Raw genomic sequence first — 19,232 nt, 5'->3', positions numbered from 1 at the left:
ATGGAAACTAAAGTTTATTTTAGTGCAAAAACTTGTGGAATTCATGCATATATTTATTACATGTGTTTGCAGAAATGCCCACATATGTTTGATTTAAAAAGTGTTCAGGGGCCGGCGCTGTGGCGCAGTAGGTTAAAGCCCTGGCTTGATGTGCTGGCATCCCATATGGGTGCTGGTTCAAGACCCAGCGGCTCCTCTTCTGACCAGCTCTCTGCTATGGCCTAGGAAAGCAGTGGAAGATGGTCCAAGTCCTTGGGCCCCTGCATCCACATTGGAGACCCGGAAGAAGCTCCTGGCTCCTGGCTTTGGATCAGCACAACTCTGGCTGTTGTGGCCATCTGGGGAGTGAACCAGCCGATGGAAGACCTATTTCTCTCTCTCTCTCTCTCTCTCTCTCTCTCTCTCTCTCTCCCTCTCCTCTATGGGGCAGGCTGCATCCAGAGAGGCCTAGAGGAACTTCTAAGCCTGCCTCAAATTTGAAAACCTGTCTTTAAGTTTCAAATCCCTGGCGGTAAACGACCCAGCCACAGGGCGCTTTTGCCTAAGGATCATTGAGGTGTTATAATAGGATTGGCTAAGAGCCTTTTACATCACATCATCCCACCCCTAGCCCATAGCTGCTCTGTACCAAAGCTATATAAACACCTCTCTTTTACAATAAAGTGAGATCCTGCTTCCACTGGTCTCCCCACTACGTCTGATTGTCCCCCGGGGTTCGGGGAGGCTGAGGGGCCAGTGCACTTCCCCTCCTTGGCCAAGGCAAGCTGTGGGCAGCCTGCCTGATTCTCTGGTGGTGATGAGGAAGAGTCACTGCACTCCTCTCTCTGTGTAACACTTTCAAATAAATAAAATAAAAAAAGGTTCAAGAAACATGTTCTGTTACACACAGTTCTGCAATCTCAATGCCTTGAAAGAACACTAGCATTCCCTTCAGGAGTTTACTCCGCTGTGTTCCTTGCTACCATCATTCTGAAACAGCAGTGCTCACGGGCTCTGTGAAAGTTGCTTTTATTTTAGTAGAATGCATGTAATAATTATACAATCACACAATTTTTTAAACTTTTATTTAATAAATATAAGTTTCCAAAGTACAACTTTTGGATTATAGCGGCTTTCCCCCCCCCATAACCTCCCTTCCACCTGCAACCATCCCATCTCCCACTCCCTCTCCCATCCCATTCACATCAAGATTCATTTTCAATTATCTTTATATACAGAAGTTCAATTTAGTATATACTAAGTAAAGATTTCAACAGTTTGCACCCACACAGAAACACTAAGTATAAAGTACTGTTTGAGTACTAGTTATAGCATTAATTCACGTTGTACAACACATTAAGGATAGAGATCCTACATGGGGAGTAAGTGCACAGTGACTCCTGTTGTTGATTTCACAATTGACACTCTTATTTATGACATACAATCACACAATTGTTCTGAAGTCTCTGTTGAGAAGGTGAACAATATTTCATTGACAGAAATTAATTGGGATGGCAAGGAAAAAAATTAGATTTTTTTTCCAACTTTTAAATTTTTTATTTATATAAAGAGAACAGTTTTCATGTATTTCACATATACAATTTTACTATTAACTCCCATGTGTAATTTTGCTTTTAGTATGTGAACCAATCATGTATGGTACACCCATCATGGCCAGAAACTAGTGATATAGATTATTCTCATAATTTCCCTCATCTCATTTTAAGCACTTCCAATAGAAAAAAAAATACATTTATAAAGTAATGGAAAAACTATATGAAAAGACAAGCCTCATATTGAAAAATCCAAATGTCAGTCAACACCCAGAGAAATTATTTAGGCAAAAACAAAGTCAAGTTAAAATTAAATACTTTGAGACATCATGCTGCATTTGGAGAATTGAATGAGTACATTTTTTGCAGAAGTTAATTAGCACTAATCTCTGAAATTTTTAATATTTTATTTATTAAATCATTTAGTACATGTAAGTCATTAATTAATATGCCTGGAAAATAGTATGTGCCTAATCATGTCAGTTAATTTCGCTGTAAGTTGGTGTCATTTTCACCTCTCCTTGGACAAGAAACACACTTCCTGATATCAAATAAGAGCATACATGCAAGAATGTTTATTGCCAGAGGTCACAGTGATAGTCCTTGGAAATGCCCTTGTTATCTATCCTATTACAGCCTATGGGAGGTTATCTACTAAAGAATGAATTAGGCTAGATACCTAGATTCAGATGACAAATAGTGTACATTTGCCAGTCACATCTGCCAGTTCTGGTGCACTACATAAATCTGTGTAAAAACAAACATTTTTGTAGGCTTCTGTGTGGTATATACAATTTAGACAAAAAACTTATGGAAGGATACATATGAACTGAATAAAACTGGTTTCCACACAGATTCAAAGTAGGAAAGACAGAATTTAAAAGATTAACAATATGCCTTATAACAAAATGGGGAAAAACGTGATTTGTATTAACAGGGACAATAAAATGGTTAATAGTCATTTTTGGTAAAAACAAACAAACAAAAAAACACAAATTGGGGAGCATCAAGCCAGAAGAAGCTCCGGAGCTAAGAACTAATGTGATCAGCTTGGAAGTCAAACCAAGAAATTACTTGATTGGTTACAGGTACAAAATTTCCTATTCTGGTTTACCTTGTTGGAAATTCCCTGAGCACCCAATTATAGGCCACGGGGCTGCTTTTGCTGGCTTGGGGCTCTGTTTTCTTTTCCTCTAACACAAGTGTTTACCAGGAATGATCCAAGGTGAGTTTTGCTTATGTCCGCAGCTTAAGCAAGATTGGGACCATCTTCAAGGCCTGGCCGATTTTGTTGGCTCAGGAGTTTCTCAGGTCCAGTCTCCACAATGATTTTTGTGTGTCCATGTGCGATATCCAGTAACATGATGAAAATCAGATAGGTGTGTAATATGATACGTGCAGATGGAAAACATTAAAAATGGCTACATAAAAAGTATGCTCCAATTGTCACTTTCATGGTATATTTTAAGGATTTACATAGAGCTATTTTCATTAGATATGCATGATATTCCCATTCTTAGATAAAAATTTGGCTACATTATGAGATTTTAATATCTCATGTTGAGAGCCAATCTAAATCACAAAGAAGGTATAACATATTAGGTAAATAAAATATTAGCGCTTTTGTTTAGGTTCAATTTGAGGCCGTGATTATAAAACTTTAAGACAACACTAAACGCAATAATCTGAAAAGAAAGGATGACCACTTACTGTCTTTTCAGAAGAATAGTGAATGTTTCCTCCTTAATTTTGAGTAAGTAAGTGACCTGCTCCAAAGTATACAGAGAGAAAGCAATTGTTAGAGTTCCACACTATTTGGAAACACATGCACTCTTTTCATATAACATTGACTGTATCCTGCCTGTCTCAAAATTTGGGATGTATAACAGAATTAGTCATAATTAAATTTAACTAAAACCAAAATGTCTAAATCAACTTTCAAATCTTAGAGTATTCCTCATTAGCATTTATTAGGTGCCATAATGAGATCTGAATTGGAAATGTTCAGAGATGCCGAGCAACCACTGAAGAAGCAGTTTCTGAGACCCTGTTTCTCCCTTTGCAGTTCTCAGCACAAGTAATTGAAAACCAAGTCAGACAACAGAGCTTCCTTGTCTAGACTGAGGAACTAGTCCCTACCAGATGCTGTCCCCGTCTTCCTGTTCTCTCTGCTTTTTGAGAATTACTTCAGCTAGAGGGTTGGCTGACACAGACACAGAAATTAAGCCCATACTTTTAGAAGCCCTCCCATCAAATGAAAACTTGCTGTCACTGACAAACAGATTTAATACAATGATCTCTTCATGATAAGCTGATCCACAAATCAACAATGAATTTCCTTTTATCTCTAGATCTCTAGAAGAGATGCCATTTTGATGGCATTTTTCAACATTATTTAAGTGGAAACTGACATAAAATATGTGTATATATTCCAGTTATACATAAGAATAAGATATGTTGTTTTATATTGGCATTGTGAAATGACTGCCATAATCTAATTAATGTAATTATCACTTTACATAGTTGCCATTTTATTGCATGTGATGATAACAGATCTACTCTCTTACCAAATTTCAAGGAAGCAATAACTATAGCCAATATGATGTGCTGAACTTACCTGTTTTACAACTGAATATTTGTACACTTTTATCAACATCTCTCCTTTTTACTCACCTCCCTCTGCCCTTAGTAGCCCTGTCAATATGAGCTTGATTTCTTTTTTATATATCATATAAGTGAGATGTAGTATGTATCTTTGTCTAGATTATTTCGTGTAGTATAATAACCTCAGATACATTGGTCATAAATGACAGATAGAGAATTTCCTCTTAACAGCTCAATTAATAATAGCTAAGATATAGAATCAACCCAGATGTCCATCAACTGATGACTGGATAAGGAAATTATGGTGTTTATGACCACAGCTCAGCAGGAATATAGGCAAAGACTATAAACAATAATCAAATGAAAATATGTCCATTTTAGTCAAATACAGTACATGTTAAAATAATCACACCATTAGAACTATGGTAGTATATTTCTATATGTGCTGCTGAAGCGAGCACTATGGTAGTATATTTCTATCTATCTAAATGTATCTATATACATATAAGATGCATATATACTACTACAAGTAAGAGAAAACATGTTTTTTTTTTTTTTGTCTTGGGTCTGGCTTATTCTACTTAGCATAGTGATCTCTAGTTGCATCTATTTTGCTGCAAATGTCATGATTTCATTCATTTTGGTGACTAATATTCCATCATATATATATATATATATAAATATATATCTACACATACCCCATTGTCCTTACCTAGCCGTCAGCTGATGGACATCTAGGTTGGTTCCATATCTTCACTGTTATGAACTGAGCTGCTATAAAGATGGGAATCGCAGATAACTCAGATCTGCTTTCATTTCCTTCGGATATATTTTCAGGCCTGTACCAGATAGTATAAACTCTCGCTTCTCAGCCTTTTGGCTGAGATCAAGTATAGATATATAAAATCTCCATGGGTCTTCCATAATGGTTGTAACAGTTGAAATTCCCATCAACAGTGCATTAGAGTGCATTTTTCTCCACATCCTTACCAGTATTTGATTTTTTTAAAAATAAAACTACATCCTGTTTTCCATAAGGGCTGTACTGATTTATAATCCCTGCATTGGTATATCAGAGTTCTCTTTCTCCGCATTCTCACAAGTACTTTTTTATCTTTTTCTGAGAACAGCTGTTCTAACTAGGGTAAGATGATGTCCCATTGTGGTTTGGATTGTGTTTGCCTGAATGAGGTTAATGTTTTATCATATAGTGCATAGCTATTTGCAAAGAGTATTTTGAGAAATTTCTTAAATGCGAATAAGCCCAAGGCTCTTTTTTTCTTTTTCTTTTTCTTTTTCTTTTTTTTTTTAAGATTTATTTACTTGAAAGTCACAGCTAGAGAGAAAGAGGCAGAGAGACAGAGAGGTCTTCCATCCACTAAGTCAATTTCCAGACAGCCACACATGTTGGGGCTGGGCCAGGCCAAAGCCAGGAGCCAGAGTTTCTTCCAGGTCTCCCATGTGAGTAGTAGGGGCCCAAGCACTTAGGCCATGTCCCTCTGCTTTTCTCAGGCCATTAATAGGGAGCTGGATTGGGAGTGGAGCAGCTGGAACATGAACCAGTACCCACGTGGGATGCCAACATCACAGGCTGCAGCTCCAGCAGCTAGGCCACAGTGCCTGCCCCATATTCTCAGTGCCTCTCCCTTGTCAGATGACTAGTTTTTACGCAAACATTTTCATCTGTTTTATAGATTTTGACTCTGTCAAATATTTCCTCTGCTGTTCAGATGGTTTTTATGTGAATGGAACTAAATTTGTAAATTTTGGCTTTTGTTTCATGCACTTTTGGGGACATATCGTTAAAAATTACCATCTAGAGCACTGTCCTGAGCTGTTCCCCCTGTTTTCTTTTACTAGCGTCATATTTTTTTTTAATGTATTTGTTACTTGTAGATCTTTCAGGACAGTTATACATTCTTAAAAATTAAAGTAGTCAAGGCTGGCCCTGTGGCATAGTGGGTAAGGCCACCACCTGCAGTGCCAGCATCTCATATGGGTGCCAGTTCGAGTCCCGGCTGCTCCACTTCCGAACCAGCTCTCTGCTATGGCCTGGGAAAGCAGTGGAAGATCGCTCAAGTGCTTGAGCCCCTGCACCCGCATGGGAGACCTGGAAGAAGCTCCTGGCTCCTGCCTTTGGATCAGCACAGCTTGGGTTGTGGTCTTCTGGGGAGTGAACCAGCAGATGAAGACCTCTCTCTCTCTCTACCTCTGCCTCTTTGTAACTTTCTGCCTTTCAAATAAATAAGTAAATCTTTTTAAAAAATAAACTAGTAATCATAACAAGATATCATTATTTGTCTTTGCAATATCCTTGCTCTTTAGTCTATTTTGTGGAAAACTAATTCATCAGTGCTAGCCTCTTCATGATTGCAATTTTTATTTTTAGTTTTTAAAGATTTATTTATTTATTTGGAAGGCAGTTGCATAGAGGCAGAGGCAGAAAGAGAGAGAGAGAGAGGTCTTCCATCCACTGGTTCACTGCCCAAATAGCCACAATGGCTGGAGTTGGGCCGATTCAAAGCCAGGAGCCAGGAGCTTCTTTCGGATCTCCAAGGCGGTTGCAGGGGCCCAAGTACTTGGGCCATTTTCTACCGCTTCCCCAGGACATGGCAGAAAGCTGGACTGGAAGTGGAGCAGCCCATATGGGATGCTGGCACTGCATGCTGCGGCTTTACCCGCTGTGCCATAACACAGGCCCCACAATTGCGATTTCTAATGATAGCCATTTTGCAATTCTTTCATTTTATTCCATTCATAACTTAAAAGCACATACACTCTCGATAATTTTCAGTTTTTCCATCTGAATGGCATTGACTTGATTTGCAAAATTACACTGATTTTATTAATGCAGTCTTATAGCAGAGAATACAACTTTCCCCTTGCTTTTTATATATTGTATATGTTCTCTCCACCTCCCTTTTTATCTTTTCCTGTACTTCTGCGTTGGGATTGGGTATACCAATATTGTGTTTTTTACTTCCATTTTTCTGATGGCTAGTGATACTATTATTTTCATTTATTTGTTGTCATTGCACTCCTTCTTTTGAGAACCACCTATTCAGATCCTTTGAGTGTTTCTTAACTGTATGGGCTCTTTTGTTCTGGTTTTCTGAGTTGCTGATATATTCTGGATAGCAGTCCTCCCTCAGATAAGTACCTTGCAAATATTTTCTCCCATTGTGTCAGGTGTCTCTACTCCATTGTTGGCTTTGCTGTGCAGAAGCTTCTAAGTTTGTTTGATCCCATTTGTCCTGTTTTGCTTTAGTTGCTTCAGATTTTGAGGTCTTATCAAAAAAATCGTTGCCTACATCGATGTCTTCAAGCGTGTCCCAATGTGTTATACTTGCATTCATAGTTCTCAGATCTTACATTTAGTTCTTTGATCCATCTAGAGCCGATTTTTGCATTTACCAAGAGGTAGGGATCTAAATAAATTCTTCTGCCTGTGTTTTTCCAGTTTCACCAGCATGATTTATTGAAAAAAACAATTCTTTCCCCTGATGCCTTTGACAATAATCAATCGGTTATATGTACATGGATTAATGGTTGTATGTACATAGATTAATTTCTGGGCTCTTTTTTCTGTTCCATTTATCTATGTGTCAGGTTTCATGTCACTAACATATTGTTTTCATTACTGTCCTTGTGTAAAATGCTGTAATTTTAGGTATTTGATGCATCCAGCATGATTTCTTTTATTATTTTCTTCTATTGTTTTGCTAAACACTGATTTGGCTATTCTGGGTCTTTTCCGATTCCACTTGAATTTTAGGATTTTTAATTATGTAAAGAATGACATTGGTATTTCATAGACAACGCAATGAATCTTTAGATTGATTTATACAGTGTGTACATATTAATGATATTCTTACAATCCATGAGCAAGAAATATATTTCATTTTACTGTGTGATGATTTCTTTTATCCATGTTTTACAGTTTCATTATGTAGATCTTTCAATTCATTGGTTGTATTTATTAGAGATATTTATATTTTAGGTGCTATAAATGTGATTTTTTCCCTGAGTTTCCCCTTGACTAAGATAATTGTTCATGTATAAAAATGCTACTGATTTTGTATCTTGAAACTTCACTGAATTGGCTCACCAGTTCTGACAGCTTTTTGGCGGAGTTCTCAGTTTTTTCCATGTACAAACTCACATCATCTGTAATTACAGATATTTTGATTTCTCACTCTCTTATTAGGGCATTGAGTGTTAAGACTTTATTTTATTGTATGTCATTTTTGTTAAATGTTTTCATGAGTAAGCAATTTCTTTATAAGTTATGGGCTTATATTTTCATTATCCTTTTATACTTTGGTGTATTTCTCATTTCTAATATTACATATTTTCCCTCTCCTTTTTGTAGTATCTCAACCAAAATTTCTCTTTTGTATTCTTTCCAGAAATTAAATTAGATGTTCTGAATCCCAACTATTTTAACTTAATTTTCTCTTTTACTTATTTCCATCTAAATTTTAATAGGATCCTTAAAAGTTTTAAGGATGGAATTATTTTCTAACATCTTCATTTATTGAAAATTGTTCAGATTTTTTTCAAATAATAAAAGCATTTTTAGTTACAGGTTATGCCTCTAAGAATCTTTTAAATATGACTCAAACATCAGTAGGTTCTTCATTCTTCTCTGTTATTCTGCAATACCTATGGTCACTTTTGGTTTCTTCTTCAACCCATGAACAAATGCCCCTTAATATTCCTTAGTGAATTTTCCAATCTTTTTGTTCTATCTTAACTTCACTTTTATCAGACAGTTTTGTACTACATGTTCTTTCTTGGCTGTGGTTAGTTTTGTTGCACGATCTTCACATTCTTAGGAAGAGCGTGCATTGTTTAGTGTGGACATAAAGCTGGATACCAGCTGGATTGGAAAAACTCTACCTGTGTTTCTGGGGATGCCTTCAAGTCTGAATTTGTTTAACTCTTGGTTAAGACAAAGACAGTAGATTTATATTACGCTGTTTTAGGTTCAAATCTTCACTAGTCCCTCTGGTGTGCTAATGAATTTGACCAGGCTGTCTTGACTACTAGTCATTGAAATCTTTTTAGGTCAGTTCCTCTAAAACACACATTCTTCCCACTGATATGGCTGATTGAAGCTGGAGATTCTGCATGTTCCTGCACAAGGATCAGGCTCACTGGCTGTATTCGCTGTGACTCTTGCCAACATTTCTGATGCTTGCCTGCATTTTCCTTCTTGCTATGCCATATCATCTGCCCTTAAATAAAAGCCTCATAGATGGCAGCAAGTAGAATGTAACAAGTCCTAACCCATCTCAGAACTGGGAAAACCAATATTTATACTTTAAATCATCTCTAGATTGCCTAAACATTGTAAATGCTATATAATCGCATGTACCTGTATGTAACTATATGTACAGAAATATAATTTTCAATGGGTTTATTTATTTGAAAGGTAGAGCTGAAGGAAGAGGGAGAAACAGAGAGATCTTCCACCCATTGGTCCACTCCCCAAATGGTGTAACAGCCAGGTCGGGGCCAGACCTAAGCCAGGAGCCAGGAACTCGACTGGGGCCTTCCACATGGGCAGCAGGGTCCCAACCACTTGGGATGTTATCCTCTGCCTTCCAGGTGCATTAGAGAGATCTGGATCAGAAGTAGGGTAGCTTGGACTTGAACTTGATATGGGATGTCATTGTCACAAGCGGTGGTTTACCCAGCCAGCTACAAAGCTAACCCCTGGTCTGTTGAATATTTTTGATCCACAATTGCTTGAAACAGTGGATGGGCATCAAACAATATGCAGGTCAAGCTGCATATTGTGTCTGTCTCTGCTTAACATTTTACCCTCGATGGGTACTTATGTTTTCGGTGTAGCAGCTGCTATAATAAACACAACCTCAGATTTTTTTTTCCTTTGGTGCCAGAAAGTGAGGCTATCATACAGATCACTCGAAAATTTTTATTGACAACTGAATATTACTCTTAAACTTTCTTCTATTGTTAAATCAACTCTTCTTTCTTGGAAACCTAATGTCTTAATCAGAACTGCTCTTATGAAAAGAGAATTCAAAATCAGTAAGGAATTACTAGAAAAAAGTAGTAATCACTAAAGAATAACTAGAAAAATATTTCAAATAATTACCTTGTCTTTATTGAAAAAATACGTTTCTGTGGACACATTAGCACAGATGTTTAGAAGATAGGTATCATCATTCTTTGTTAATGGAAAAGATTTTGTAATCCTTACCTATGTTAAAAGTTTGTGAAACTCTCCATAAAATATATGATGGTGTATCCATTAAATGAAAAAGCCAAGAATACTATCATATGGTAATTAAATATACATGTGTGCATAGCTAGATATTCCCTTGGTTTAAACTTGCTACAATTAGAATTCACAGTGGGGGCCAGTGCTGTGGCATAGAGAGTAAGGCCACTACCTGCAGTGCTGGCATCCCATATGGTCTCTGATTCAATTCCTCTCTGCTCCACTTCTGATCCAGCTCTCTGCTATGGCCTGGGAAAGCAGTAGAAGATGGCCCGAGTCCTTGGGCCCCCACACCCATGTGAGAGACCTGGAAGAAGCTCCTGCCTCTGGATTCATATCAGCACCATTGAGCCATCTGGGGAGTAAACCAGCAGATGGAAGACCTCTCTCTCTCTCTCTCTCTCTCTCTGTCTCCCTGTCTCTCTCTCTCTCTCTCTCTGCCTCTCAGTAACTGCCTTTCACATAGATAATTAAATCTTCAAAAAAAAAAAAATCCAAAAGTCCACAGGGGATACTTACTTCATTCACAAGGTCTGTGCTAGATTCTTTGACAATGTACATACTTTAAGACTTTAATCTAATTGAAAATATCATTACTTTATATCACCTAGGATTTAGGTATACATAAGAACTTATGAAGATACTCTTTTTATACTGTCATGTTAAAATTATAATGCAAGGTCAGTATGAGCTCATTTACATAAGAATGCATATGCAAATAGACACATTTAGTAAAATGGAGTCCAGTGAAATACACATTGTAGTCTGTGCTACAGGGACCTGGGGCATGTTTTTTGTCTGTCTCAATCAAACATTTGCACTCCTTTTGACTAAACAACTCCACTGCATCATAACTTAGAATACAAACTAAATTTCATAAGGGATATGTACCAGTGGATTATTGCCATGTAGTCCAGTAAAAGTAAAATACCCCAAAATTTTGAAAATGATGACGGAATTACATTTGTTTCTGAAGAATAGTCATCGCTGCTGGTTTCCCCAACCCTCTGCGGCACTGTGAGGTACAGAAGTGGCATTTCAGAACCTGCAGCAAAGGAAACCAGTTAGCATCCGCCAGAGGCAGCAGCGTCCACTTCCCTAGTCCTCTGATGTCTCCTCACTCTAGCACCCAAGCCTACACACACACACACACACACACACATACACATACATACACTCACATACACACATGCACACATACACAAACATAACACACATATACATATACGCATACACACAAACATACACACATGTACACACATGCATACACACACGCACATACACACATGCACATACACACGCACACATACATACACATACACACATACATATGCATACAGATACATACACATACACATATATACACCCGCATACACACATGCACACATACACAAACATAACACACACACATATATACATATACGCATACACATATACACACATATACACACATACACACATGCACATACATATGCACACAGATACATACACACATACACACATATACACTCACATACACACATACACATACACACAGATAAACACATACATACACACACATACACATACACACATGCACACATACACAAACATAACGCGTACACACACACTGTCTCATTCCAGAAGGGAGACTGACCACTGTCCGGAGACTCTGGGGCTGTTGACCTCAGCCCTGAATGGGGCAGTGTGGGCTGTCAGTCTCCAGCCCCATCCACCCTCCCTGCTTGTGCAGGGCCAGGTGTACCCAGCTGTACCCTGAGCCTCCAGGCGCCAGGCCCAGCCGGACCCGGACCCTGGCCCTGAGGCGCTGAGGCCCTGAACCTGGGCCCTGAGCCGCTCCGAGCTGAGCCCGTGGAGCAGGGAGGGGGCCGCCTGCCTGGCCAGGTGGTGAGGAAGGGCAGGGGAAACTGCCAGCAGCCTTCCCCACTTACTCGGGGCCGCGGATGCAATCGGGCCAAGACCTGAGAAGATGAACAGGAGACAGAGCATTGCGTGGGCCGGCCGCCGGGGGCCCTTGTCTGGCCGTTAGGAGTGGAATGGCAGCTGCTCAGGATTACTGGTCTCCGGGCTCGCGGGAGGCGCAGGGCTGGGAAGGAGCAGGGAGCGCATCCACTCGGCGGCGGCCGGGCCCAGGCGCCCCCGCTCTGTGGACGCCTGTGGACGGCGCTCTGGGGGCGCGCACCCCAGCCCCCGGCAGGTGCAGGAGCCCCTGGGAGCCAGCGCCGCAGCGCGTGGGCTGCATTTTGCAAAACTGCGGTAATGCTTTAAATTCACGCAGCTGTCACATAATGGACATTGAGGCGCTTTTTCTCCTCTGGGCCGCTTGTTCACGTGGTTCTCAGCTTCTGGGACAATGGATGGTTTACACTAGAGAAGAATAAACAACCAAGCGTGCAGTGAGGCAGCTCCAGTGACCTGCTTTCACCACTTCCGCTCCTACCGCTCTGCTTTTCAGTCTCAGGTTAGAGCACACGCGACCACCAAGGAAGCAAAAAGCTATTATTCTACTACAGAGAAGGTTGTTTCCCAGGTAACTGAATACAGATAGAAAGCTAAAGGAAATGCATGCATGTGCTATATTGTGGTAGTATTGATTTGTCCTTTGAGATCAGGCAAATAAAAATTATAGCTAGGAAATGACTGTAAGTACATTCAAAATCAATTTATTTAGTTGTGTTTACTTGTGTTTGTTAGTGAAATTTCTATTAGCAAAACTCATTGAGCAGCCAGATATGATTTTTTTCCCTTTGGGTATGGAGTTTCACAACAAAAGACAACAGAGTTAAACTGAGAAAATTCCCATTTCAGTACATAAAGTAATGTTTGGTTTCTTAGTCCATTTATTATCCATTTGTTATTGTTTAAAATATTGTTAATAATATTTTATTATCACAAAATGAACATTGGATTTACCAGCTTCACATTTGCCTATTTCAGCGGAGCTAAATACATTCATATTTGTATATTACCAACCCTGCCATCCATCGTGAGAATTCTTTTCATCTTGCAAAACTGAATCTCTATATCCAATCAACAATCACTCTCCATTCCTCTTCTCTCCCCGGAGCCCTGGCAACCAGCATTCCTGCTGTGTCTATGAATGTGTTTGGTGTGGATACCTCAGTGGTTGACTGTTTGTGACTGGATCATTCAGCATGTGTCAGTGGCTCCTGCAGTTGCAGTGTTTGTCAGAATTCCTTCTTTCAAGGCTGAACACTTTGACTGCACACATTGGCTGCCTTTGGATGCTCATTCATCGTCCACACCTGGGCTGCTTGCATGTTTTAGTGATTGTGAATAGTGCTGCTCTGAAAGTGGATGTTCAGCCATCCCTTCGAGATTCTGAGAGACATATAGATAGATGCATGTATTCACTTTACAGTAAGAATGTTTTCACTAAAAAATTGACTCCCAGGATGGGATAAAATATTTGCAAATCTCATTTGCCAGAAGGGGCTAAATCTAGACTGTATAAAGAATTGCCAAACTTAAAAAAAAAGATAATCTGATTAAAAATGGGCAGATGACTTTAACAGGCATTCCTCCAAAGAAGACATGCATATGAACAGTTTACACATGAAAACAAAACAAAACAAAACAACCAAAATGTAAATACCAAAGATGCTCCTTCATTAGGGAAATAGAATCAAAACCACAGAAAACAACAGAAGAAATACCTCACATCCATTAGAATGCCTACAATTTAAAAAAAAAAAAAGATTGTAAAGAAAATTTAAAAATCAGAAAACTTGTACACTGTGCAATGCTGATGGAAATGTAAAATGGTGTAACTACTGTGGCTGTTTCTCCAAGGATTCAAAATAGAATTGCCCCTAATTTGACTTTTGTAGTTTTGAGTTACCCCTAATTTGAACATTGAAATTTTTTTGCCAGATAATTTAACATCTGTCCACATAATTCTCATGCTCTTATACTTGACAGGTAGTTGGATACTAGACAATACAATATATTCACTTGTCCCAGTCTGTAAAATAAAATCATTTAATTGAGATGAGAATGATGTTTTAAGTATTTATTTTTTATACTTATTTTCAAACTTTTGGTGCATATTTTTCAAGAAAATACTTGAGTGAACAATAAATAACAGAATGAAATCTAAATTCAAATAGTGTAGTTTCTTATTTCAACTAAATTTTTACAGAATTCTTTATTATTTTTTTGGTTTGATCTATGTTGTGTACTATACTTATTTGAATGTTTCTTTATACCTAAAGGTCTGCATTCTTTCCATGTATTGCTAAATCATAGGAAAATTGATGGAAATTAATTTTAGGATCTATTGTGTCACTTTGAAAGTATAATGACCTGAATACATTTTGGAAATTAATACATATTACTGAAACATAAATAAGTACTAAAAGGTTTTTTTTTTAATTACTTATTTATTTGAAAGGCAGTTACACAGAGGAAGAGGCAGAGAGAGAAAAAGAGGGAGGGAAGAGGAGGGGAAGAGAAAGAGAAAGATGAGAGAAAGAGAGAGAGAGAGGGAGAAAGAGAGAGAGAAATCTTCCATCTGCTGGTTCACTTCCCAAATGGCTGGGACAGGCCAAAGCCAGAAGCCAGGACCTTCTTCCAAGTCTCCCATGTGGGTGCAAAGGCCCAAGGACTTGGGCCATCTTCTGCTGCCTTCCCAGGCACATTAGCAGGGAGCTTGATCAGTAGTGGAGCAGCCAGGATCAGAACCTTCACCCATATGGGATGACAGCACTGCAGGGAGTGGCTTAACCTGCTACATTACAGTACCGGCCTCTAAAAGGTTTTATAATTTTACTAAAATTCCTGCTGCTTAGTCAAGTAACCAAAGGGGAAATAGAGTTGATTGTTTACATTCTTTATCTTTGCCTGATTGAAATGGCTACCTTTTTTAGTTAATTTATGAAGTAAAATCATTTATGCTTTTACCATTTCTGATAACCAAGCAATAGACATACATGAGCAAAAATACAAAAGATACCATTATCATGCCTGTGTTGTTAACAGGCTAATGAAAAACCAGGAAGGTAGAAAAAAAGTCATGTCACTGCCTGAAATTAAAAATTAATTATTAGAATGAGATACAAATTTCCTTCATGAAGACAGCAAAGATAGTTTGGTGTTCTCCACATGAATCCCTAGTAGTTACTGAAAATGTTACAATCCATGTTTGAGCACAATCCTTTGAATTAACAGCACTCCCAGGAGTTGTCTGCAAGTGCAGTGTCTTAATATTCTTTATGATAATTCTATCAGTCATCAAGCTATGAGTTCCCTGTCACAACTGAAAATCCAAATAAGTAGCCTGTTGTTGACATACGTGGGCATTTCAATGGAGCACTTAAACCAATCCTATACCAAATGAACTAGTGTCTGGATGGTATTGGCTAGGCAATGGTCATAATCAAGATGAGCTATCAATAAATCATCTGCATATTGGAGGAGGGTCCCCTAATAGAATCATAAGCATCTTAAGTCTCTTGCAATAACTTCGCTAAATAGGGTAGGTGAATTTTATATTTCTGTAGTAACACAATCCTCTGATTGCATTTGGGTGATGCTATTAATCTTAGATTCTTGCCATTCTAAGGTGAATAACAATTGTTATTCTAAGGGATTGCAGAATAGCAGCATCTTTCAAGTCCAACACTGAGCCCCATCTGCTAAAGGGGTTGCATACAGTATATGGACATCTTATGCAATGCCATCAATTGCTTACAGATCTCGTACAAATCAATTTTCACTGGTTCAGGGTTTCTTTCCTGAGATAATTTGTATATTGTGGGGGGACTGATATGGGCATATTAAAATGTACTTGAGGAAATCATTTTATATAAAGTGGTGCTACTTCCTTTAAAGACTACTTTATTTTCTGAGGATGACGAGACTTTGTTTATCAATCAGACATGCACAGGTATTGCATTTGAGGACATTCCAGAGATCCCATTCACTCACAGAATTTAATTCAGGTTCTCACAGGTCTCTGGGGGAAGCACTCATTCTATGTTTTCCTTTTGAGTGGAAAGTGACTGGAAATGGAGGAGAGTTCAGCCCATACTCGTAGGTGTAGCTGCTGTAACCCTGAGGAGAAATCTATCTAAACATTTAGTTTGCAGACCAAGTTTCAACCCAGCAACAGAATGGGACAATCAGTCATTTACAGAAAACAGCGCTTTGGTTTTTCTTCCCTCAAATGACATTCCAGCAGCAGCAGAAATGACCCCTGTTGAGACTGTCTGTTGTAGTCCACGAGGCCACACAATTGCCACTGCCTTTACTCAGTTTTGAATTAAGTACTGAGTAAGTAGCTCTGATATCTATCAAAAACTCAAATAATTGATTCCTTGCTGTCAGTTGCACGCAGGTGGGGACCTTGTTGGGGAGACATCTAGAAGCTGATATCATCAAGGGAGCCCCTGGGCTGCATCACTTACTGTCTGAGTTTTGAACTTGGGAGACCATCTGTCTTTGGTTTCGTTCATCTCCTACAATTTTGGGCACTCCTCTTTCCAGTGTCTCTTCTCTGCAATGAACACCCCAATTTCCCTGGAGGGCTTCTCCCCTCTTCTTATTTCTCCCCCTTGAGAGGATGCACCTGCCAATGGCACAGTGTCCTATTGCCTCCTCCCCTTCCATCAAATACTGCAAAGCAGCATGTGCCAACTGAGGATTCAGTTCTCCCATGGAATATTGCAGCAAGGGGAGTGACCCTGTCCTTGCCTGCTCTGCTCCCTGGCCACACGGGTGCCCTGTTGAGTCTCAGAGGCAGGTACCATCTCTGCAGGTGCTCATTAATTACGGGAAGGCATTACCATGACGGACAGAGCATTGCAGGCGTGCCTGGAACGACTGACTGCACGTGGCTCTTCTTCAGGTAAAGGAGGGTCCAGTGGGCTTCAGGACTGGTGGAGGAACTAAGGAATTTACTGTGCCGAATTCCTCATTTCCTTCTCCTCTGGACTCCCACTACCTTCATAAACCTGATCCTCAGCTTTCTTTCATGGGTAATTTAGAGCCCTTGTTGACAGAATCCTTGTTATTTTTTTACATAAAAGCCTGAAAACTAAGCATTTTATCCCATTTTGCTGATCTCCAAAAAAAAGTGTCAACTGGTGAATTAATTGGTTCATTCAGAAGCCACTTGCATTCAGAATTTAACATGTACCTGGGTCAAAGAGTAGTATGATATTTATAATAATAACCACATAATTTATATGTAATAAAATAGTTATAAATATATAGTTATAGTTTGACGAGGACACCAAAATACACTATCAATGGCTTTTTGGAGGAGTGGAATTCTCCATCCGATACAGAGAAATAATAAGGAGAAAGCTACCAGAAAGAAACAAGTGGAGTGCTCTTCCAAACCATATTCTCTCGAAGAAGAAGCCCAAATAAATTTTCCTAAAGGGGAAACTGGGAGTTTTAACCCTTAGGATTCAGACTTCCAGGACCCATTACTGAATTCTAACAACAAACAATGTTTCCTTTAAAGCGGAAATTATTTAGTTCCAGTGTGCACACGGAGGTGACTTACCCAGATTTTAAAGCCTGCCACATCCAAAATAATTTCTTTTTCCTCAAACAAAAAGAAAAACAGAGGCCAGGAATTTCACAAAGAAATGCAAAATGGAGTTTCCCTAAGGTAATAGGTGTAGACCACTGATGTGGTCATCCCTAATCTTTCCCTGGGAGCTAGACCAACACCAAAAAGGGGCTCAGTTCCCTGAGTAGTTATCTCTACCCCCCAGTATGCAAACAGACAAGTGCTGGTGCACTTCCACATCCAATTGCTCCATATTTTGGAATTTGGGGGAATAGACTTGCACCCAGGGACCTCCTAACAGCTTCACCAATTTGTTACTGAACCCAAAATCACGTATTCATATCAAGAGAAATCAGTATTTCAGAACATGAGGATTCATGGAAAAGAAAGGGAAGAAGTTCATTTGGGATGCTGAAACCAAAGAGATATGGGGAAAACACACTTATCCTCTCCACCAAAGGGAAGTGGGGCAAGGTTTATATAGGGAAGACAAAGTTAGCCATGTGAGTCAGTCATGAAAAAGTTATGTAGGAGGTGCTCCACTGCCATCTGGGCCTTATCTTATGACCAGGCTGTTCCAGTTCTTGGCAATCATTGCATCAATGCCCAGGAATCAAGCAAAAATGTCAATCAAAAAATGGTTAGGTAAGACTCAGGTCACTAAGATATTTTAAATCTCAAAATGGTATCTCGTCAGCCTCCATACATTAAGAGATTCTTGTAGAGATTAATGATAAAGCATTGCATCTGACTTTAAATATACAATATTTTATTTAATGCAGCAACAGACATGCATATTTATGCAGCAACAGGCATGCATATAAAATAAATAAAAATATTACGATATATGTAGAAAGACTGTAAACATCTTTCTGTAATATGGTAGATTTAATAGTCTGAAAAAATCATACATGTGTATGATAAATTTAAATGTTTGATAAATCGAAAACAAACTTTAGCTTCCATTATTCCATGAACTTTTTGAAATAGTGTGCATTAGTACGTGTGTTTGTATTCTTGATTAGAAAATTCTGTTCCATTATATTAGAATATTGTATTCTATTGATTAGAATCTGTGTATTCTATTGATTAGAAAATGTTAACAAAATATCTAACTCATGAATATCACATAGTAGAATTACATAGTAATATGACATAGCAAAGGCCAGCGCCGTGGCTCACTAGGCTAATCCTCTGCCTGCAGCACCGGCACCCCGGGTTCTAGTCCCGGTTGGGGCACCGGTTCTGTCCCAGTCGCTCCTCTTCCAGTCCAGCTCTCTGCTGTGGCCCAGGAGTGCAG

The 19,232-nt window shown here is 38.9% G+C and overlaps 1 protein-coding gene across 3 annotated transcripts in view; it reads right to left on the bottom strand.

Annotated features, from left to right (window-relative positions):
• The window catches only part of LOC100358729 (A disintegrin and metallopeptidase domain 3), an 87,074-nt gene extending 74,572 nt beyond the window's left edge, over positions 1 to 12,502 (bottom strand). Inside the window, exons 1-3 of one of the 3 annotated variants that reach the window (XM_051832383.2) lie at positions 12,321 to 12,502; positions 11,352 to 11,434; positions 3,243 to 3,298 (exon numbers count right to left, since the gene is read on the bottom strand). In XM_051832383.2, the coding sequence (XP_051688343.2) occupies positions 3,243 to 3,298; positions 11,352 to 11,434; positions 12,321 to 12,378 (197 nt within the window). In that variant the 5' untranslated portion in view covers positions 12,379 to 12,502. The remainder of the gene's footprint in view (positions 1 to 3,242; positions 3,299 to 11,351; positions 11,435 to 12,320) is intronic. The other 2 variants (XM_017350394.3, XM_008273936.4) reach the window with 2 other exon arrangements.
• Positions 12,503 to 19,232: the final 6,730 nt, after the last annotated feature.

The sequence above is a fragment of the Oryctolagus cuniculus genome, chromosome 2 (assembly GCF_964237555.1).
Source record: "Oryctolagus cuniculus chromosome 2, mOryCun1.1, whole genome shotgun sequence".
Classification (NCBI taxonomy): Eukaryota; Metazoa; Chordata; class Mammalia; order Lagomorpha; family Leporidae; genus Oryctolagus; species Oryctolagus cuniculus.
This window is presented reverse-complemented; position numbering and strand designations above follow the sequence as displayed.